This window comes from Juglans microcarpa x Juglans regia, chromosome 2D (assembly GCF_004785595.1).
Source record: "Juglans microcarpa x Juglans regia isolate MS1-56 chromosome 2D, Jm3101_v1.0, whole genome shotgun sequence".
NCBI lineage: Eukaryota > Viridiplantae > Streptophyta > Magnoliopsida > Fagales > Juglandaceae > Juglans > Juglans microcarpa x Juglans regia.
Genome location: NC_054596.1, coordinates 36,207,206 through 36,231,180, shown reverse-complemented (window position 1 = coordinate 36,231,180; position 23,975 = coordinate 36,207,206). Strand labels below are relative to the sequence as shown.

At 34.9% G+C, this 23,975-nt stretch overlaps 2 protein-coding genes across 4 annotated transcripts; one reads left to right on the top strand and one right to left on the bottom strand.

Moving 5' to 3' along the window:
* Nucleotides 1-8,361: 8,361 nt before the first annotated feature.
* On the top strand, nucleotides 8,362-13,843 carry LOC121251101 (cytochrome B5-like protein). Of its 3 annotated transcripts, none has more exons than XM_041150421.1 (6): nucleotides 8,362-8,516; nucleotides 9,684-9,788; nucleotides 9,896-9,936; nucleotides 11,223-11,300; nucleotides 13,118-13,209; nucleotides 13,415-13,843. In XM_041150421.1, exons 2-6 carry the CDS (start codon nucleotides 9,710-9,712, stop codon nucleotides 13,479-13,481), a joined length of 357 nt encoding a protein of 118 aa, XP_041006355.1. In that variant the 5' UTR covers nucleotides 8,362-8,516; nucleotides 9,684-9,709; the 3' UTR covers nucleotides 13,482-13,843. The 3 variants fall into 3 exon arrangements, with proteins under 3 accessions (XP_041006355.1, XP_041006357.1, XP_041006356.1); XM_041150423.1 differs by having other exon boundaries at nucleotides 8,369-8,516; nucleotides 9,679-9,788; XM_041150422.1 differs by lacking the exon at nucleotides 8,362-8,516 and adding an exon at nucleotides 8,879-9,214.
* Nucleotides 13,844-14,087: 244 nt separating this feature from the next.
* LOC121251067 lies at nucleotides 14,088-22,654 on the bottom strand. Its single transcript, XM_041150372.1, has 14 exons — nucleotides 22,224-22,654; nucleotides 20,950-21,005; nucleotides 20,637-20,811; nucleotides 19,794-19,895; nucleotides 19,482-19,553; nucleotides 19,231-19,347; nucleotides 19,000-19,077; nucleotides 18,002-18,064; nucleotides 17,828-17,924; nucleotides 16,658-16,736; nucleotides 16,371-16,582; nucleotides 15,781-15,926; nucleotides 15,168-15,290; nucleotides 14,088-14,630 (listed from the first exon to the last, which is right to left on the bottom strand). The coding sequence occupies exons 1-14, from the start codon at nucleotides 22,308-22,310 to the stop codon at nucleotides 14,478-14,480; spliced, it is 1,560 nt and encodes a 519-aa protein (XP_041006306.1). The 5' UTR covers nucleotides 22,311-22,654; the 3' UTR covers nucleotides 14,088-14,477.
* Between the last annotated feature and the right edge of the window lie 1,321 nt (nucleotides 22,655-23,975).

The following is a 23,975-nucleotide window of genomic DNA, read 5'->3' as shown; positions in this document are numbered from 1 at the left end:
ATGGGCTGGAACAGGCAAACGAGGTAAACCTCGTGCGTGCTTGGGCCTAGCCCTAGCCCGAGCCCTCCCGACTCCCAACTGGGTGCTGGTGCAGCTGTCTGTCATAGGCCCCCGTCTGCGAATAAGGTCCCCCGCCCCAGCTAGGCGGATGCCGCATAGGATGAGCTGGGTGATAGTGCCCTACCACCCAGTCCTACTATCCTGGCCAGCCAACTGTGAACAATACTCCACAAAACCATATTTCCATTGCAATCTACCTTCATTATTGGCCATTTAGCACAAGATAATTCAATCAAAATGGCAATAAAAAATAATTTGGGGGGAGAAGAAATCCTTCAACAAAATGGAATATGAGTTCCTTGATATATCCCATCTTCAAAAGCCTCGATTTGGATCAACTAGGTGTTTCAATGTATATCCATGTCACCACGCATTCAATCATGTTCAACAAAAACAAAAACAAAACAAAAAAAAATCTTTTTGTTTATATTCTTTTGATGACGAGCATTTAGTAAGGGAACATCCATGAACTCATTCATCTTCTTGTTTGACTTTGCTAACAACCCTATCCCCAACTAATCATAGAATCATTATTCATCAAACAAATGTCTTTTGTTTATATTGCCTATATAATTTTCAAAACAATGTCTTTTGTTTCTAACGTGCCACCGCAATATTTTTCAATTAATTTTATAATCATTACTCAAAACATTTTTTTTAAAATTTTTTATAAACATTTTTATTTCTCATTTAATTTTTATTTAAATGACTTTTTAATACACAAAAATCCCTTCAACTTCTATTTTATGAAATAAATGATCATAAATTTAGACAATTTTAGAGGTCATTGGATTGAGAAATACTCTCAACCCATCTTATTTCATCTCATCTCCATTACATCTTTCAAAAGTTTTCACATAAAATATAATAAATAATTCAACTTTTTCAAAATCTTAAAACAATAATAATATTAAAAAATAATATTCTAACAATATTTTATTCAATTTTCAATTTTCATCTCAACTTATCTCATCTAAACTCATTATCCAAACCTAACTTAGAAGCACTTTGTCTTCTTTCATTTATAACTTATGTGTCTTCTTTTAATTGAAACACATCATCAATTCATATATTAAATGAAGATAAATTAAAATAATTTTAAAGATCATGAAATTTTAAAGGTCGAAAATACTTTTTATTCTTTCGTCTATGATTTGAATTTGGTGATAGAGTAGCGTTAGTGGAGAGGTGGGATGTAGATATGCTGGAGGGTTGAATATTTATTATTACTGGTTGATGTGCGGAGTAGATGTCATTAGTGACAGAAAAACACTTGATTCACCGTGGAGAACAAGTTCAATCAATGTCATTATTTACATATGAGAATCTTGAGTTATATGCTCTTTCAACTTCTATGAACTTCACTACCTATTTTTAATCTATCGATTACAAAACGAAATAGACATGATCAGTTGAGAATATCTAAGCATCTATGTTTCAAGAGAGTTGGCATTTATGAGATCATTGTATCATTTGCTGAAGATAATAGGGGGTTTTGTTCGCCTTTCATGGAATCTTAGACCTCTATTATGGTAGTTCTATGTTTTAATTTTTTGAGGGTTATTAGTTTGCTCATTCTCGTGGACAAAAACAGACAAAAATTAGCTCAGTCTCATTGATTACATCTTTATCATACTTGATTTGGTTTTAAAAGTAAAACAAATGCATATTTGGTTAATATGTAAGAATAATGATAGGGTTACTACTCTACTACTATCCATTTGCTACTCAATTTTTATTTGATTTTTTTAATTTTTAATTTTACTTAATGATTAAGGAAGTGAGTATTAGTAAAATTATATATTTTTTTAATTTTTTCTTAGTGGTTAAGGATGTTAAAAAAATATTTAAAAAAAAATAATAAAAAAAAAATTTGAAATGTATATGAGTAGTAGATGGGTAGTGATAGGGTAGATAGGGTAGTAACCCTATCACTACCCAATATGTAAACTCAATTGCCATACTCGTTTTAGCTTAACCCACGAGTTGAACTCAAAATTTCCCTATTCTTGCTGCTTTTCCTTTGGCAATATGCTAGGATCCCTTTGACATGCTTATGTACTTCTTCATTATACTCGATGTTGGAAGCACAGACATGCACATATATGCTATACGGGATTGAACCCAGGTGCTTCTTTTGTGATGAATCATGAAATTCTTTTCATGTACGGCTTAAGAGTCTATCATTGATCTCCTTTACCAGCTAAGGATATTTAATATTGTAAGCCAACTTTGGTCAATCAAGAAGTATACAACTTTAATTAACCACTAATAGGGAACTGCATGGGCTGTTGGGTCTTTGTAAATTGTACCTGCATTTAAAGGGTTAAAGGGTATAGTATACTTTACATTGTAAAACAATAAATTGTTTTGCAATTTGCTCCAAAACTATTAAAATGATATATTCCACTGTCAATCTACGAAAACAATTACACTTTGCACCCTTATCTTAGCATCAAGTGTCAACCAGCTTATACAGGTCTGTTGAAGGAACCTTTCTTTCTTTTTCGATTTCTTGAACTACTCTTCTTTGTAATCATACTAAAGACGTCTCACACTAAGAAAAATCTTGGAAGGAGATTTTTTACTTACTCAAAGTATAATTCGATGAAATGACTTTATATTTGTTATATTTGCATATCGATTTGTTGATTGCGGGATGTACTTTATTATGTTAATTGAGAGTTCGTACTGTGTGCAGGGAGGATATATTTCAGTTGCTAGAGGAGAAATTTTTCTTAAGAGAGAATAAGGCTTGGAATATGTGGGATGATGTATTACAGCACGAGTATGACGTTCGGAAAAATGGAAGATAAAGTGAGAGAGAAAGCGAAGAATCTGAAAAAGAAAAAGTAAAAATTATTGTGTTTGTACTGGGTCACATACTATGGTCTTCATTATAATGACAAAGATTTTTTCATATAATACAAAATCTTTTAAGACAATCAGTTAAATCATGTTCCTGATCAATGAATCACAATTCAAATGCAGGAAGAGTACAAAAAGTCTATTGATAATTTTAATACCCTGCTCAGCCCAAAAACTTAAACCTACACCAAGAACTGAATATCAAACATATCAAGACAAACAATTTGCACAAATTAAACAAATGGCTCTGACATAAATTTGACTCAATATTCTTATGCATACTGATATAACTCTAGGAGTGTCATGCATCTTTGAAAACCACCCCGCATTCGTGTTAACACCATGACTCTTGTTCGAGTAAAAATTTAACAATAAGTTTTGTTATCCAAGAGCCTATTTATATACATTTGGGATGTGAATAAACTAAAGTATAAGCTTTTGGGCTGGGGATCAAGCATTTATATCAATTTAATCCTTGCCCTTAATTCTAAAATTCCATGTCTTATATAACTATCTGGAAAAGCAAAATACAATGAATATATTTCAGATTGTTTACATTTGTCATTGACTTACTCAAATGTTTGTGTACGGTATGTTTTAGAGACCCATTACAACACTTTCAGCTAATAATTGGGAACTTTTTGTTCATGACATGAGGATACTTGATTGAAAATGGATTGACAAACCTCCTCTATAACAGTAAAAATTCGATAAAAAGAAAGCAAAATATGTAGAGAAAAAGAAAAAAAAAAGTGGTTGTGTCTTCATTTTCAGACACCCAAAATCACGACCCAACCCAAAATGAGAGAGTTAGCAACCGTGCGACAGACACCCAAAATACCCAAAACTACAAATCATAAACCAAAAATCAACAACAGCACTCCAAACTAAAACCCAAGCATTTTGGGTTGAAATATGCAAGATAGGGAGGGACTCTAGGGCAAGAAACTACTCACCTGGCTACTGAGATGTAGATTCGGATAGTTGATGTCGATTCTGAAGCAGGGAAGATGGGAGAGTTAGCAACCTCGACATGTATTTCCCAAAATCAATCTCAAATGCCCAAAACATAAAGAAAGCAAAGAAAATCAGGGAGAAACGCACACACGCACCTGGGACGATGACTAAAATATTAGGAGAGGATGAACGACACGGGTGGTGGGGGTGGGGAGAGGATAAGCAACACAAGTGGTGGTGGTGGTGGTGGGGGGCGACGCGAGGGTGGGGGGGAGAGGAACAAAAGAAGATGGGCAGACGACGGGGACAGAGGAGATCTAGGCGACGCGGGGAGTGGTGACGCTGTGCAGACGAGCTTGGCGTCGCTTGAAAGAGAGACGGCGTCGCCAATGACGATGGGCAGAGGAGGTTCGACGTGGGCAGAGAGGAGATTTGACACAGGCTAAATTCGGATTGGGAATATGAAAATACTACCGTGCAAAATGGTGCGTTTTGCATTAAAAAAATAAAAATGTATTGCCATGTAGGGTGTGCAAAATTGCACACTGCTACACTGACTGTTGCACACTGCTACAGTGACTGCTCCCTATCAAAACTCATCAAATTATAAACAAAACTAAAAAAAAGAAAAAACTTAAAAATTTCTCAAGCGCGAGTGTATGACTAGTTTGAATTTAAAAAATAACGCTCGGTTATTTTTTAAATGAATAACGTAGCATTACGTGGACCGTTAGATCTATATAAAACTGGCCAAACATGACCGTCTTATACTGGAGCTTAGGAGAACCGGGTCTACACTGGGCGAGAAGTCTGAAGGGCTCATCCTCAGCCACTGCCAACTGACAAAGAGCCCAATACCACCATTTCACCTGCCACCTCCGATCACCACTGGCCACCACAACCATTTCTAACTCTAGTAATTGTTATGTAGGATATAACTGACAAGAAGTCCCAAGCATTTTTCTCTATTATTTTTTTTCACATTTTCTATTTTTTGGGTGAGAATGGGTGCTTGGTGTATGTGGATTTACGCTAGCAGGAGAGGAAATGATCAAAAAGACCAAAACTCGAAATGAGAGATCTTGCCTTCCCGTGACCTAGCCTTCCTCAAACCGAGTACTCCTCAAGCAGTGATTTTTGCTCTGCTGCTCTTTTCGACAGCTACGAGAAAGGATCTGGTCTTCCCAACGAGTTCTGGTCTTCCTTAAGGATGGTCAAGCCAAAATCGCTTTTGTAAGAGCGACTTTGACTTCGTTTAGAAACACAATTCATCTCAACTCATTACTATAACTTTTTCAAATCTCAACATAAAATATAATAAATAATTCAACTTTTTCAAATCCCAACATAAAATATAACAAAACAATAATAATAATAATAATAAATAATATTCTAATAATATTTTATCAACTCAACTCAACTCACTTCAACATCCAAACGCACTCTTATTTTTCCATTCGAACATTGTTTCGATTCTCTGTTATTTAAAATTCCGACTTTGGTATTTTTTAATCTGTAGTGTGCATAGTAATTCTCTATGAGACAAGAACAGCAGGGAAAAATTAGTCTAAAAGATTTCTACAGCTACCTCTAATAATGCAACAGGAATCAGCACTCCAGTAATTTTTTTTATCCTATGTATATCATTAAAATTTATTTTTTTATAAAATAGTGACTTTTACAATACGTTATATATTAACTTATTTATTTTTTTCTTTATATCATTTAAATATTATATTTTTTAATTTTTTTATTTATTTCAAATATTATATTCTCTATACATTATATATTTCAAATATTTCTCTATAAATTATATATTTCGATATTTACAATATTTCTTTATATATAATGTTATATTTCAAATTACTTAAAAAAAAAGTAAAATGATAAAAAAAAATACATACATTTATTATTAACAATATCAAAACTTCTGCATGCATAAAAGTCGAATGGACTATAAACGAAGTGCTAGAGAGTAGATGAGAGATAAAAGAGTGGGTCTGTGCAAAAATGATAAAAGGGTTAAAATGAAAATAAGATAAAAAGAAAAGAGGATGAAATAATAAGAGAGAAATAATAAAAAATTGTTTAGAGGAATGAACAGTAATTTTTACATCTAGAGGATTTACTGTAGCTGAATTTAAAATAGAAATACAATAGATGATCTAATGGAAGAGACTTTTGACCATTTTTTTTTATTTTTAAAGAAAAATGTATTTTATAAGAACCATTAGGAGTACTCTTCCAATCATTATTTGTTTGTTATCACAAGCTAGATTTACTTTCTATAGCTTAAACTAAATTATTGTTGAGACCTTCGCTAACATGGTAGGTTTGGGTGTCAAATTCATCTTAATTTATCTCAACTAATTATTGATTGAATCTATTATTTTTTTAACTTTTCATAAAAAGTTAAATATATCTCAATCTAATTTCATACATTTAAATACATATATCAACTTAGTTCATACATTTAAATACATCTTAATGAGATTCACAAAACACTATTATTCTCAGATCATCTAAAATCACTCCAACACCTAATAGCAGCCTAAAGGTTTTACTAAAGTTATGCCAACATGGTTCGCTTGTTCTTTGTCAAAGAAAACTGTTTTTTTTTTTTCAAATCTAAAATTTTATCATTTTTAATCACGTGTTTTATATTTGAAGTAACTGTTCATTTTGTAGTTTATAAGTTATTTAAAATGCGTTATATTAATCCGTATAATTAGAAACGTCAAAATTAGGGATAAAAAATAGGAAAAGTCTAAATGTAAGCATTTTGGCGCACCCTGGCGCACGAAATGTGACCTGGCAAAACAAAAACGTTGCGTTTTACGTTTTGGTGTGGAACTAATCTCGGAGTTTCATGCCTTCTCTCCCATTCCCCCATAGCTGAACCTTCCATTCTTTTCTTCTCCAATCGATTGAAACACGTCGTGTAGCATCCCCTTCTGTTCTCTCCCATTCCAACACGCTTCTTGCAAATTCTTACAAACATTGCCACTTAAAACCCTAGTCGTTTTTGGATTAAAACCTAGAAATTTACAGACCCAAAAAACAGAAAGTGTGATTTGAAACCCAAAAACTGGGAAATATCTATTTTTTATTTGACTTTCACAATTTTATTATTATTCTAATTTTTAGGTTTTGTTTTCGGAATAAATATTAGTTCCTTGTGGCATGATTTGGGTATACTTTACTTATACAAGAAGAAGAAACGACGCGAGCAGAGGAGGAATGCTGGGGTTTGGTGTTGATGGGATTTCAGAAACGAGAGTGGCATTGTTGATCAGATTATTACAACCCGTAATCCCAAAACCACGAACAAGAAGAGTGAAAATAAGCTAGCAAATCTAAGAAGGTTAGGAATCTTTTCACAAACATGTAGCCAATATTATTGGAAAGGAGCATTGGGCCAAAGAGTCAATTTAGAGGGCATTGTTTCTTCGGGTATGGTGGCAAACACAACAAAAATTCCATGGATGATTAAGGGAGGGGTGAGTTTATGAAATTATTCAGACTTTAGGTTGTTTTCATGAATGACTTTCTAAAATTATTTTTTGATTTTTTAGTTTTATATTTTGGATGACTTTCTGGAATTATTCTTCATAGATGTGAGGTTGCTGTTGCTGTGGACCCCACTCTTTTTCAAAGCGATTACATGGCGTTTACGTATTTCACAGTTGTATATAGAATTACTCATCTAAATCTAACTTGAGTGTTCGACAATGCTGACTGGCATGTGACAGAATATCATATTTCTCTATCTTTTTAATACTTAAAAAAAAAAAAAAAACTCCCAAACAGCAGACATGCAATCGATAGCTTCCTCCTCATGTGTGTTTCTATAAACTCAATGTAGATGGTGCCATGTTCTATGATCAAAAGAAGGCTGGGGTAGGTATGATTCTCAGAGATTTCAATAGGGACGTTGTGCTGGCAACTAGCAAAGTGGAAGAAGAAGTTTCTAATCCATCTACTGTTGAAATCATTGCCATGAGTTGCGGATGTGTGCAAATATGGGAACTCAAAACCTCATTCTTGAAAAATGATTGTTTAATGATGATTTCTGAGCTGCGATTCTGTTATGCCTCAACGAGTGTTAGTGCAGGAGACTAGAAGACTAATGCAACTATTATAGAATTGTAGTATTCAATATGTCAATCGTCTAGTAACGAGGCTGCTCATAGACTTGTTAGATATGCTTGAAATGTTGAAGATATAGAGATATGGTAGGACGGTATTCCTTTTATGTTTCCCAAGCCGAATAGCTAGATAAACATTCTTTGTAATGCATTTTTAATGAATACGAAGATGTTTTCATTTAACCAAAAAAAAGGGTATATCGTTCGGTGACGTGCTTTTTTAAAAACTGATCATAAAGAGGGGCTTCGGTCTCCACTTAACAGCATTTTTGGGCTCTCAGAAAAACAAAAAAATTATAGCCCAAAGGCCCATAATGATAAATGAATTAGAAAAAGAAAGTTATTTGTGCTTCAAAATGATGAGGGGCCATAACCACGCCGAGCTCTTCGCCAAAGGCGCCGACGGCAACATCAACCAACAGCAGGCCGATACTAACTCCTCCAGTTTGGGAGTAAAAATTCAGACAAACAACCACACACTCGGTAAGCACCTCTATCTCTCTCGGACGTTCTACATTTGTATTGGTGTCTACTGAAACACACTCCAATAGCTGCGCTGACCTCCACTTCCGCCAGAATTCATGATCATTTCTATGACCCGTATTTACTTTATAAAAAAAATTTCTATAACCCGTGTCTTCTTAGGGTTTGGAGGTTAATCCATATGGGTGTGATTGAACAATGGTGGTTTGTGCGTGAGCCGAGGTTTTTATTTAGTGAAATTTCGGTTAAGGGAACCTGTTTTGATTCGGTTTTCAGGTAATACTGATTAGAAGAGGATATGAAACGTGGCAGATTGCTTCCTAATTTCAGAGACCTGAACTTGTGATTGCTTCAAAGATTGTTAGGTTAGGCATCACACACCTTTCCTTCCATTTCCATGAAAGTTTCTCCGAAGTGTTTGAATGAGGATACAATCTCACGGGCAGTGATAACATCTGCTTGAAGAGTAGTCGAGAACTTGTCAAGTTCTCTCGCCTCTGAATCTAAAATTCCCGATAATAGATCAAATTCCACGCTTGAGGAAGACCAGATCTCGGTGGGAAGGCCGGAACCTTTCCCGTCGCCGTCGAGAAGAGCAGCAGAGCAGAGGCTATCTCAGACAAATCGAGATGCTAGGGCTTTCGGAACATCTTTCAGACCACAGACATGGGAACAAAATGCTACGAAGATGAATCACGGTGATGGTTTCTGCTAGGGCTTTCAGAAGAGCTGTCGTTGTTGATGGCTTTTGTTATTTGTCGAGATGCACAGCGGAATAATTGTTTTATTTGTTTAAAACCACGTCACTGTACACGCTGGCCGGTGTGGCCAGTGTGTTAAAATATTAGCTGCTCCCTAGCAGAACTGGTGGGTTTTAGCTGGAAAGAACGGGTATTGAGTAAAAATTCCAACTTGAGGGTGCCTCTGCTTGAACAGCACAGTAAAACAGATTTTGAACTATAATGCACATGTAGTATATGAATTAAAAGTAGATGCTTGGGGTAGTTACGACCAAAACCACATGAGATTTAAATTGATTGTGCTTTTTGCTTTTAGTTATCTGTCAGATTCCATTTTTGGTTTTACGTATAACTTGTTTAAGTTTATCACATTCTGGTTTAGTTTTTTATTTTATTTTATTTGCTCTTAAATCCGATGGAAGATCAGGTGTACGAGGAGCCGGAACTTGAGATATGATGATAGTTGTACTGGCATTGATTCTGGGGGTCTTGTTGGGATTTCTGTTTTTGATCCCACGAGACCGTAAATCTGGTACGTTTGTTTGTTTCTGTTACATTTTCTCTCTGACTAAACACAGATTTCTTTTAATTAGTTGTAATATACATACATCATGTTTGATTGGCGAAAAAATAATGCAGGTAGTATGAAAAAGGTTGAGTCAAATGCTAGCAATAAGAAGGTAATGACCCAATAAATTAACTCAAGTTAATAATTTTTTTACTTGATTCCTTCATATTTCTTTCTTGATTCCTTCATATTTATATTTTACATGATATTATGTAATGTCCTGTTTGGTGGTTATGTCGTGTTATTCTGGTTTCTTATGCGTGAAAAGTCAAAGAGGTTTCTTTCTTATGTTTAGTTCAGGATATTTTTCTTGCTTTCAGGATCTAACTAAAGAAAATCGATGTTCCTAAATGGACTAGAAAAAAATTGGGAACCTGTTTTTGTTTTTATGAAATCATACAAGTACTATCAAATTTGAACTCATGGATGTTTTTTTAAAAAAATTATTGAAAGAGAACTTGCTGTGTGTGAAGCTATGAATGTGTATTCGAAAAGAGAGAGAGAGCCATGCTGTTAAAGCTTGATCCATGCTTAAATTTACTAGATCACTCTTTCCCTTATGCACTCAAGGTCAAAGAACTATCCTCTTAAATATTGAAGCACTTGTTGGTTAATGGCTTTCTAGCTGATGATTATTTATTATAGAGTATGAGATTGGTGAAAATAAGAGAAAAATGTTGGCCGAAACAGCAATTGAACTCAGCTCATTTACACCACCCTTGAGTTGGTGAATATTGGCAGTTTAGGATTAATGTAAAGGAAGCAATTGTTTGATTGAACCAAAATAATCTCTCAAGTTTTACCCTGAAACAATCTCACCGTATCAAGGTGGTTTCTGGACTAACCCTTTGCAGCTGGGATTGGCAAGGGGGTATGTGCAGGTGGAGCTTGTTCCATGTTCATAATTGCTCAAGTGGGTAGACTTGATTTCTAGGTAAATAGATTTATCTTAGATGAAGATGCCTGAACTCCATAAACTTGAGCTTCAAACAATACTGCATGAAACCTTGATTATGTTTAATGCCAAACTGCTTATGTTTTCTGTTGTTGCTACTATACTGAAGTATAGAATCAAGATTTATATTGCTTGTGCATACCTTTGCAGCGTTTAAAAAAAAATTAAAATATACCTATACCCTTATTGTTTGATATTGTTCCTCTGCAGCAGGTTTTCCAACTGTTCCAAACCACACTCTTAGTGGTATCCAATTGTTATCATTGACTACTTCCTTCCACTTTTCTGTTAAAATCACTGAGTGCAATAAGTTGAATGAGATCCCCAAGGGATCTAGGTGCATTTACCTTAAAGCATTCTCAATGTGCTTAGTTTCTTGCCTTTAATCAATCAGAGATCAATTTCATGACTCTGTAAGTGTGCATTTTTTTTTTTGCTTTTAGGCATCCAGCATCTACAGTAAATCTGAAGTCTCGTTGCATAACAAGAAAACTGATTGCTGGATCATCATCAAGGACAAGGTTGTATGTTTTCTTTTTTTTATAAGTAAAAATATTATATATATATATATATATATTAATAGGAGTAACCAAGTACGTTGGACGTATACAAGAAAACACCTAGTCCATACTAGAGAGCTCCTAATGACCCAAAAAGCCTGTGAAGAACTACCCAAAATACACCAAACCCGAATTGGAATAGAACGCACCTCCCCAACCCCAACCCCAACCCCTTGTTTCCCCGTAAAACTAATACTTCACCAGGAACTCCCTCTACGAGAACACCTTCATAATGCCTACCCTCCCTTTAGTCTTCTCTCTACTTGAGCTACCGCCCTTAGCGTTGTAGCTGATTGCCCAAGAAAGACGTTTTAACTCCCTGTTTTTCTTAAAACTTGATTTGGTTTCAAGTGAGTGGCTCGCCTCAATCGCAGTGAGTAGTGTTTTAAATTGGTCTTCACATACTCCATGTAAAAGCCCCACGGTATGCTGAATCTCGTTAACCTTATTCAGAACCTAATCTGATAATGAATCCGCTATATTGTTTATTAGAGGAAGAGAAACCAGGGGAACAACATTATCTCCAGACACAGTACCCAACTGCACTTCCGATCCTAGACATTCATCCTCACAAGGCACCAACGACAAACCCATAATTTCCTCCTCGCCATATCCTGCATTCAAATCCCGAACCTCCTCAACAGCCATATGGTTGCTGTCCATTGTTGTTGTCACCATTAAAGGTTCCTCCCCTCCTTTGATGAGGATATTGCTTGTATGTGCTCCACCTCCCGACGATCCTTTCAGTGTCATTTTGTCAGACCCTACTGCTCCCTTAGGAGACATAGAATAGATAGGGGAAGCACTACCTTCTGTTACCCCATTTTCATCTTCTAAAAGAGGCTCTTCTGTTTCTTCCAAAGTACTCACAACCCTGGAAGGACCCCCATCTTCAATTGAAAGTGAACCTTAGAAAAAAGTACCAAACCCATTTGCAACTAGTGACTGAGGGCAATCAGACGACAAGTTACAGATGTCTTGAGTGACACCGGCGTGAACAGTGATACCGGCGTCCGACCCTATCTGTGGCAGTGTTGAAAGATCCTTTGCCAACACACTTGAGCCCTTCAAACCTGTAGAATCTACCCCCCCCCCCCCCAACCCAATTTGATTTCGACCCACCACCCAAACCCACGACTAGGTCCAGCCCCTTATCCACTTTAATCATGAGATCTCTCACATGCTCTATAACTCCCGTCAATTGAGCTTTGACAGCCCACAAGACCTCCACTTCTCCCAACGTAACCTGACAACCTTTGTCTCCTACAAGTGTCTTACCCTTTCCTTCCGCTGTGGAGCTATTCTCGGCCGGACTACCCGCCAGTGATCTCAACACCGAAGCGTACGAGGCACCTTTGACCGAGGAAGGCCTTCCCACTGTCTTTCCATCAACAAACTCCCCTTTGTTTGCATGCTTTAGAATAACAGCTTTGGACCCAATAACGCTTTGAATGGACTGCAGAAAACATTTCTATCCAATGCCATTTGCGCCTTCCGGAATCACCAACAAACCTTTCTTCCTTCCATTCCAGAATTCCGAGAGTTGCAGAAAATTGCCCCTTGCATTAATATGATGTTGAATGATAAGAACTCCATTACCCATCCTTAGCTCCCTGAAGAATCATTCATGACATTTGAGTTCTAAACAAGGTTGTATGTTATACTGCGGCTTGATGCTTCATGTGAAAACTGAAATTTGGAACTACCTTAAAGTAACAGCATTCATAAGTATGTACTTAGTTACTTATTTTAGGCATATTTCTTTTTCTGGACTGCAGGTTTATGATGTTACCTCATACGTAGAGGAACATCCAGGTGGTGAGGCCATCTTAGCACATGCCGGTGATGATTCAACTGAAGGTTTTTACGGGTATGCATCTATTTCTTAGAATCACTTGGGCTCAATTTTACCTAGTAAACAACCCCATGTTGGACTACGCACCCATACAATGCCTTTATAATTCACCTACTGAATGTGAGGCTTTCAATTGTCTTATGTAGTTTTACTTCTATCGGTATTATATACTGTTATGGCAGTGAAACTTCTAATAGCTTGTCAATCTTCCATTTGGCAGGCCACAGCATGCTACCCGAGTATTTGACATGATCGATGATTTTTACATTGGAGATCTGGAGCGGTAATCAATCACAGCCATCAGTTTGTGATTTACAAGAAAAATGTGCTTCCGAAAATATCATTGTTCTGTTCCCCATTCCTGCCTTTATGGATGACTTCTACATTGGAGATCTGGAGCGGTAATTAATTACAGCCATCAGCCTGTCAAATGGACAAGAGAGACGGTTTCTGCTTTTCATTTATGAGCAAAAATTGGAGATGTTTTAGTAATTAATTACAGCCATTGATTGGTAAGTTTGACAAGATAAACGTACCTTCCAAATCTGATTTCTCTTTTGATTTTCCTGCCTTAAACGCAACAGTCTTGTATTGTGCACACTAATTATTCTCAGTTTCTTTATTGAGTAAATGCTCCATCAATTGCTTAGATGATCTTGAGCCATCTAATAATAGTCTTAACCAATTTTATCGTTCCTCTTCACTACGTTTCTATGGTTTGCTTTTCTTCTGGTTATAACTTATTCTGAAATTTTACATTTACACCTCCATAGAAGAACTTATAAATGAATGGTATCCATTTTACGACGTTATGTTGACAAGTGAAATGACCAAATGCCCCATGTTTTATACTAAATTGATATTCGGAGAGGTCAAAAAAAGAAATGTACTTAACTGTAATTTTGTGTTTGCATAACTTAATGGTCAACCTTGAATGAAGAAGAAGAGGATGGATCACAACTCTACCGTCTGACATTATGAATTGAATTGTGTAACTCATAAAATTACATGACAAAATAAGTATAAATTACAAAAAAAAAAAAAAATCAAAATCAAAATCAGCCCAAACAAGGTGGGTGAAGCTGAAGAATCAAATTGATTGAATGGGAGACTGAATTTAAAAAATGATGCGAAAATTCCTAAAACACTTTAATCAATTCAATGGTGGATTCACCAAGAGATCTAACAAGACCTAGTAGTATCCACAGTAATTCTTGCTTCTGAAGCCTTTGCTGCCCACTTAATCTGAAATTGGAGGCAAAATGATCCAATATTTTTCTTTTCTAGATGTCATATTTCTTAGGCTGGCGCCACTGAGCTATAGTTCTGGCCAATGAACCGAGGAACGAGACTTGGGGAGGAGCTCCTTTCTTCCCATATAAGTTCTTTCCTCCCAAGTCCGTAAAAACTGGACCCATATCCCTGCTTCTTTCAATCTGCAAGAGAGTACATAAAATCACTTACGGTTCAGAAAATAGGCAAAAACGACATTATAATTAATATCGTTTATTTAACTATAATGTTCCTTTTTCCATTTCTTTCCTTACCCTTTGGATTGTTTCAGTTCATGATACAAGGGAAAGCCCTTCAAATAGGCGGAAGGTAAAGAATTATTGATTAAAAATCCTTGAACCACAGAATATTGAGAAATGATAGTTGCAGTCGTGAGTGTGCAAGTGTCGTGCAATCACTTTGAAAAAAATAAATAAATACAGGACCCACATGAAAAGAAATTAATTATTTAATGGTAGATCCCACTCTTTTTCAAAGCGACTTCACGATGTTTGCGCATTCCACGACTGTATGTAGCATTACTCCAGAATATATGGGTGGCAAAGTGAGAAAAAGGGAAGATTGTTCATCTCTAAGCAAATCCATTTTGTATATTACCCGGCATTTAGACAAGTGAAATAATACTTCGATTGAAGAAAATCATGTTTTTGTAATCAACAGAAAGACCTTAGCCAGCTTACCTTGAATATCTTTCCATTCTTCAAATGATAACGGATACCAGACCAATTGATAGACTGAGAAAAATGAGAACGAATTGCAGAGATAGGGTATAAAAAGTTATCCACTATCATCGCAATGAATACCTGCTCAATCGAAAATCAGTTCAATTACATTAGTAACTACGTATCAACCATAACCAGGATGTCCCAATTCAAGCAATCGAAATTATGTTGGGTTTTTGCTTAAAATTCAGACCTTTTAAGGTATTCCAACTTGCAATTATTGCTTCTGAATATCAGCTTGAAGCAATTTTTTTGTAAAATGTTCTCGCTTTTAGATATCTCAACATACTATCTTACATTAATCTAAAGGGGGGCGCAACACTTCTCTTTCCTGATTACTCGTTGAAGTTTCTAGAACCTAAAATCCCTCAATTTACCTACCCTACATTCAGGTCAAATTGTCATTCCAGTCGCATCTATACAGCAAAGGATGAACTGGAAAAAGATCCAAACAATGTATCCATGGCACTAACAGAGCTCTTAGAACTTCAAGAAAATGGTAATGGCATGGATGTAGTAATAGAAGTTTACCCAGTCCTTTCACTGAAAGAAGAGACTTAAAAGTACTTACACGACCCCAGTTGTAAGAAGTAAGTGAGAGTCGGGATGCCTCAGGAGATAACATGTTGCATAAATGAACTTCAATCCTTGTCAAATTCCACATTGAAAGAAGTTCTATAGCAGTGCATAGAGCTAGGCAGTTTACCAATAACAACCCTGAAAATATCAGTTATTAAGCTGTTAGAATTGAAAGTGCTGTCCGCATAGACTTAAAACTCTCACATTAATAGTGCGCTTCTCTGCCTCAAATTTCTCATTGCTAACACAAATATCTTATCAAAGTAAGAGTTTTAAACTAAAGCCTCAGGGTTACAACACTAAAATACCCCCCCCCCCCCCAACCCACAAAACAAAAGGGTGGGCAATGGTGGCAGTCTGAATAAAATTCTAAGATTCATCGGTCAACTATCATGTATAAAAGAGTATGGTGCTTTTCTCCATAGCTTGAATAAACTAGCAATCCTACCTCAACTAACCCCACATTAATGGTATGAAACATTCGTGCAAAAAAAAAAACAATACCACACGAAAGATCCTGCAAATCTGTTTAATCTGATCAATAACAACAACCTACCTAAAAAGGAAAAGTAGTGTGCTCACCAGCAGAAGTCAAGGTAGTTTCCTCGAGTGAATACCCCTTAATGTAAACTCTAAGTGCAGCAGTGATATGAATCAAAGACATAACGTATGGTGCTACAAATCCCCATGACAGGTAGCAGTGAGTAGTAAACAATGCACGATTCATTATCCAGTTAACCTTTGTTGTGTATGACTCCAAAACAAATGTTTGCTTCCTCAAGTAATTCCAATACCTACACAAGAAGCCAAAATTTAAAACATGGAAATTAATGCAATAGACGTGAGTTTACCAGATGACAATCACAAACCTTGGGAAAGTAAGATCGCTTGCAAGGGGATGAGGAAATACGGCAACTGGAGGTGATGTAATGAGCCTCTTATGAGCTCCTGGGAAGGGAAAATAACAGAAAAAATAAAACAAAAAGCCACTCTCCACCATGCTGGATAGAAAATAAATATAGCTACACTCTGCAGTCAATGAGAGCCATAGCTCGCACCCTTGTCAAAGCACACTAAATTCATGGAGAGAACAAAGCTAAGGACATTACAACACTTCAATCTTCAACCACCAAAAACTATCCATTATGCACAAGATATGAAATGACTTGTCAGTGATAGCATATCAACCTGTCGAGAATCTACAATAAAATGTCTGATAGAGACCAGAATGTCCAATATGACATTAAATAGGGAATTAAACCTAGGATTTAACCAGAGACACTACAAAGCCTGAAACTTTCATTTAGTGATCTCAAACGTGCAAAGTTGGTAGAAACAAAGACCTAGTTTGGTTAAGGGCATTTTTCAAAATTTCTCAAAACAATTTCCAAAAGGAAAATTCTATACACCATACCACCATCCCACTTTCATCCCACTAAGCATGATGTGGCACATTTATCACCATTAAACGATCATTTATTGCATGCTTCTTTATCATCTAATGGTGATTAATGTGCCACATACTACTTAGTATGATCAAAATAGGATGAGAGTGTGGTATATAGCATTACTCTTTTCAAAATCAAACCAAACATCTTCGAATCTCAAAAAAATACTCTATTACAACTTTTGAACCTTTCATCCAATCATCATTCAAACACAAAAGTCAAAGCAACCTTTACAAAAATCAAAACAAAAACTACTCTTAGATAATTATATTCAAACAACTTTTCAACTCTACCATTCACTTTCACAAACCCCAATACAAAACATATTTAAAAAAAAAGTACTCAAAATTCTCTTTTCAAGAGACCCAAAACGCAACACATCTAAAAAATTTCTCAAAAATTCTCTTAATTTTCTCAAAAATCTTGAAACCAAACATGCCCAAAGGTTCACTAGCATTTTATAAATAAGAAATCTTAGCTTATAATGGCAGAAAGCAGTGCTCTGTGTAGATAAAAGCTTCTGAGTCTCCAAAATGGCTTGCAAGAAAATAAAAATAAAAATAAAAATAAAAATAATGATGAGTTCATTACCAGCTATAGCTGCAAGAGTCATATCGTCTGAGTATCCACCATCTCGAAGTCCCGAGAGCACACCAAAGCGGTCAAATCTAAAATCATCAGCATGCATCTGCAAAACTTGAAAAGAAATTAGAACATCTAAATTATGTAAATACGGTAGCAATAGAGAAGGCAGTATTTGTTTACCATCATGCACCCTCCCCACAGAAAGAATGTTTTTCCACCAGTAGCAAATCCCATTGAACAAGGCTGTGAATTAGAGAGGGAAATAAATTGTCAGATATACACAATCAGAAGGATACAAAAATTGATAACCCCCAATAAGGAAAGCTAACAATTAGATGTGTCATCTATACCAGCCCACTACTGGAGAATTGTTAATTGTTAGCTAACAATAAGGAAACCATTAACATTCCAAAATTCTCTTCTAAGCAACTCAAATCAACTTAAATAAACAGATCTCTATCCCAGTAGTTGTGATAAAAATTCAAGAAAACCACCTGGAGACAAAAACTGATCCTTGATAGAACTCTGTTCTCATTGCATTTGAAATTAAAAAACATATAGATCACTCATCAAATTGTTGCATCACAAATTCTTAGTGCTTTGAAATTTCCAGGAAAACACTCATGATCACATATTTGTTTATTCTCTTGTTACTTAAAATTCACAAGAGATGAAGGAGCTAGTTTTGATATAGTTTCTGGGACAGATTACTGTGAAGTCTTTTCAATCAATCTAAACATATTCCCATTACATATATGTTTATGAACAGTTATTCATTAGAGAATTTTTAACAACTTATTTAAGCATACCCCCACACAAATGTGCCCAAGCACACACAGTGCAGGTCAAAGAACTCAAACACAGGACCAATCTACCTAACATGTAGTAAACAAAGAAGAGATTAGAAAAATGAGAGCATCTTAAGAACGGTAACATAACAGAAATTTCTAGATATGAAAATAATCCTAGCAATATCTTTTTCTTTTTGTGAGGAACCCTAGGCAAACCCAGGCAGTAGCTTTTACAACTAATATTTTCTGGTTAAACATACTGCCAGGTTGGAAGTAAAGAAAACCCTACCCTAAAGTATAAAACAGGACAAAACATATTTGTACACATGCATTAAGAAGCTTGGGAAAAAGAACAAATAAATGATAAACTCATAGATTGCGCTTTACCATATGATATTCATATATGCAGTAACTCCCTAAACTTCCGGAAGGTAAATCCAGAGGGTATCCAGTTTGAATAAATATCTGTAATCAAATACAAATGAAGTTAAGAACATCTCAAAGTCCACAGTTCAAATAATGTCTCATAAGCATGAAAAAAATTCACCTTAAAGATATAATGTAAATAAAATAAAATCCTAAGGAATTAGAATACAGAATGTTTGGTAGTTATCATACATCAGGATTTTTTTCCATCTCAGCGGTGAGAGCTCCAATTGTACCAGGGTGCAGCCTAACATCATCATCCAAAAATAATACATATTTGCTATCATTATGCATTTTCTCCACTCCAACCTGCACAATAGCATTATATTATATATGACTAGCGCTTACAAAGTATATGCTTCTAGGAACAGTAAATTCTCAAATCATACAGCTCATAAGATTATTTCAGTAATCAGAAGATTGGCAAAGACCATATTACATACCAACTGATTGTGAATTTTCTGACTACAAGTTGTGGACAAACCAGCTACAATAATCTTAGCATCAACTTCATCCTGTGCATATAAAACATGGATACAAGTGAGGAAGGATAGCCATGGTAAAGTAGCTTGAATGAGTTGATTATGCGCCCATTTCTTCATTAAAGATATTAAAAGACAAGGTTTTCCTTTTGACATCAGTCTTTTTGGCATTCAGAACCAATCACAGAGTACTCGAGGCTTCTAGCTGTATCTTCTCAATATAGCCAGAGCATATGTAAAGAGAGAAGTAAATAAAGTTCGTGAAATAAATACCTTAAAATCTGATATTAACAAAGATACAGGATGGTAAGCAGGGTCTTCTGTACTTTCCACCACAAAAATAAATTCTACAGGACCGCCATAAAGGGAAGTTACCTGTAACCATTCATGAGACAGAACCATGTGAACTCTACAGACAAGTATAAATGTATGCAATTGGAGGGGGAAAGGTTCAATGTAAATGTAAAATAAGTATGAGGATTTGAAGCGTAATTATTTAAGTAAGAAAAGAATTAGAAAATCCAAAACATGGTTAAAATGGCCAAGTATCAGCTCCAAAAGAAATTGATGTTAAATAATCTGGTCAACAAGGTCAACAGTGACAGTAGGATATATGTATAAATACATAGCTACACACACATATCTATGGGATAATTGCACTTTTTACCCACAAATTACTGTCCCTTTTTCACTTTGCACCATAAAATACAAAGAGTTTAGAGATAATAGTTCAATTGAGAGTGTAATGTGAACCTATTGGCAGTTTTAGGTGCATATTGAAACTTTCTGTAGTTTAGGATGCAAACTAAGAAGGGGGTGATAGTTTGTGTGGGGAACGGTATAAATTTTTTATATTTACATATCTTGACTTCTTTCCCTTTTTTGACCAAAAAAAATGCATTTTTTTATTTTTTATTATTTTATTCAGTAAAAATAGTATTGATATTAATAAGGAAAATAGGCTAGCCTAAGTACACAATATGTATACAAGAGAGAATACCTAGTCAAGAGCTAGACATATATACAAGGAAATCGTGAAAACTAAGCCCATTTGAAATCTGTAGCAATTTCCCATGTAATTAAAAGCACACACTACAAATGCAAATAATTCTTCACCTGACTTCTCCAATTGTGTAGATTGTGCTCTCCAAAACCCTTTAAAGGCATAACAACTGACACTCTGGGCAGATTGACCTGTTTAGCGTGCTCAAGTTCATTAATATCGTGATAAAGAAAAGCAAAGCTATTGCCACGCCGCATACTATCTTTCATTTGGTTGATCTCCCTATTCCTGTGAGAAAGAAGAGGATGTTGAAGATAGCCCAAATAGAAACTTTGAGTTATTTATATTAAGATTATTAGAAGGATTAAAGCAAAGACGTCATGTCACTAAATTTATCAGTAAACTCAATCAATAGTATTTTGATACCTGACATAAGCTGCAAAAGCCCACCCAATAGCAAGAATTAAGCAGATCATGCATCCCTACATTAAGAAAATGGATACAAGTCAATACACAATGAACTCGATAAGTTTATCTTAAAGAAACAGATGGGGAATGAACTACCACATTACAAACACCATGTTATTTAGATAACTAGTTCCTCGATGGATATAATAGCAACAAGGAATTTAATACCCAATTCTGTTCCCCAATTAATATTGTAGTAACAAGGAATTTAATTCCCAATGCTAGTACAAATTGTATTTTTTGCTGAAATGCCAGTGATGGAACTAGACAAACTAGATTATTAATATATGCAACTATGCAAAACATTGATCTTTGCAGTAGCCTTTTTGTCGCTAGTCTAATTCCGGCCCTGTTTGGATTGAAAGATGAGATGAGATGAGTTGAGATGGTTTGTGAATAGTAGTGAGATTTAAGAGTTGAAATTTGTGAATAGTAATAAATAGTAGTGAGATGAGTTGAGACATCTCTCAATTCAACATCCTCTTCTTTCGGTTTAGAGAGTCACCACAGCAATTGAGAACTATGAAGCAATACCCTATGATTTCAAGGGGTCGCCACAGCCAGCAGATACATTTATCTTTGAATGTTGAGTTATGGTACTTTGAAAAGTAAAAAAAAAAAAATGACATCTTCACCTAATTTAACTGTCAAAGTTATATTGGAGACACATTGTCGTGGTAATAACCCAATTTAAAATTGACACCAATATCTTTATCAAAGGGCATAAAAGGCATTCATTTCCTGTCTTTAGCTAGAATGAGCTATCCATATCTCGGACTAGCATAATGAAAAGTTTTACTGTTTTCGAAAAAATTATTTTATGCCAAATGATAAACGAAGAAGGATGTTTTCGGTCTCATAATAAAGAAAAGGAGAGAAATTCAACTTTAATCTTCCGGAAAACCACGGCTCAGCCAATTAAAAATAAAGGGAAAGATTAAAAGAAAAAACTAGTCCTCCGTTTGGTTGCCGAGAAAATGTAGGAAACATAAGTAATAAAAAAGTGAATATTAGATTGTAATTGTTTAGAAAGAAAAGGAAGAAAACGAATGAAACCAGCCAAACAAAGCGATGAGGCTCTATTCCAGACAGAAAATCCAGAAAAAAAAAATACGAGAATCACAATTTCCCATCCCTTTTCCCCTTCTCAACAAATTTGTCGAAAGCCAAAACACTTACAGATCTGAATTAAACACAAAAAGCGCAATTGCGAAGGGAAGAGAGAAACAAACCTGGATCTGAACGAAAACAGCAAGAGGACCACAGAAGGCTCTGCTTAGAGAGAAGAGGAACAAGTCGAAACCCTCCATTGCAGGCATTGTCGCCGCCTCTCTCTCTCTCTCTCTCTCTCTCTCAAACCAAATCTAGTTTCTTTAATCCCTCCGAACCTGCGCTTTCGAATACGCCAAAAACATCCACAAAAGAACCAAAAAAATAAAAAACAAAGCTTCAGATTTCAGCTAAAAGAGTCTCCTCTTCACTATCTCTCCCTCTTCATCAGATCACCATGGACAGAGTAAGAAGAACATTGAGAGAAAAAGAGAGAAATTACAAAATGGAGGAGGAGGGGTCACTGAGAGAGACCTTTAGGCCACAGAATTATTATATTTTATTTAATTTTTTGAATTTATTGCCCAAATTAAGTTTGTTTTTGTTTTTTTAGAGGGAGAGACCGTTAAATGGGTTTGTTATTTACAGGTAGCATAGATTGTATTGGGGGGATGAGATGTGATTTGCCGATGGTGGGCTGAGAGAGGACTGAGGGGGCAATGGAAGCGTGTAAGGTGGCACGTGTGGGTTGGTCTCTATTTTTCCAAACAAAAAATAATAATAAATCTTAGTCTCGACAATGAGATGATATGATATGTAAATAGTAGTAAAATAGTTTGTAAATAGTTGTAAAATTATTTGAGTTTAAATGTTTTATAGGTTTTTGAAAAAATAGTGGGAAAAAAGTTAATAAAAATATTATAAAGTTAAAATATTATTAGAATATAAAATTTTTAATATTATTTTTGTTTTAAAATTTAAAAAAATTGAATTATTTTTTATATTTGATTTAAAAGTTTTAAAAAGTTATAATAATTAGGTGATGATTTGATAAAAAAATTAAAAATTAAAAAGTATTTATATTTATTATATTTAAATATGAACAATGATGTATACACAATATATTATATAATACATTGTACAATAATATTATAAAATAACGGTATTTTTATAAAATGACGTTACTTTTATATATGTTTAACAAAATACTCTTTATTTAAAATATAATTATATAAAGTGTTGTGAAAAATATTGTGTCTAAATTATTATTTTTTAAATATTAAAATAAAATGAAATGGTTTCCAACCAGGCGTCAATTTCTTTTAGGGAAGAAGATGCTGCTTTATGATTCGAATCTTCATCATTTGCCGCGTCAATCTTAATAGTAACTTTGTTTTGGCCTTCTCTATTACCCTTTTCGTGTTTGGGTCCTTGCACGGAGGACAGCTCTTCTTTTTGTTTGGTTCTTTAACTTCTTCTCAATTTTGGCCAATAAATTATTAGGCTGCTTTTGTGTTATTGCATTTGATGAAATATATAACGGAAGGAAAATTATATTTGTAAGTCGATCTGTAAATCACATATTTCATGTTGTTGACATTGTAGAATTTGATCGGCAAGAGAAGTTTAAAACGAAAAATTATACTTATTATTCTCTGCACCACACACTATATAATGTGATTTGATATTTTTGTATTTATATTTAAATACATATATTTACACATCAATATGCATATATTTAAATAGAATGATAAAAATAAAAAATCACATATTAATGTATAGTACAGAAAATGATAAGAAAATTTTTCGTTTAAAATTTAAATCTATTTCAAAGTAAATCATCGGCTTATAAGTAGAACTACTCATCATGAAATTAATATTTAGTAATTATAATATTAGCACGACACTAAATTGGTTGATTTTTCTTTTCTTTT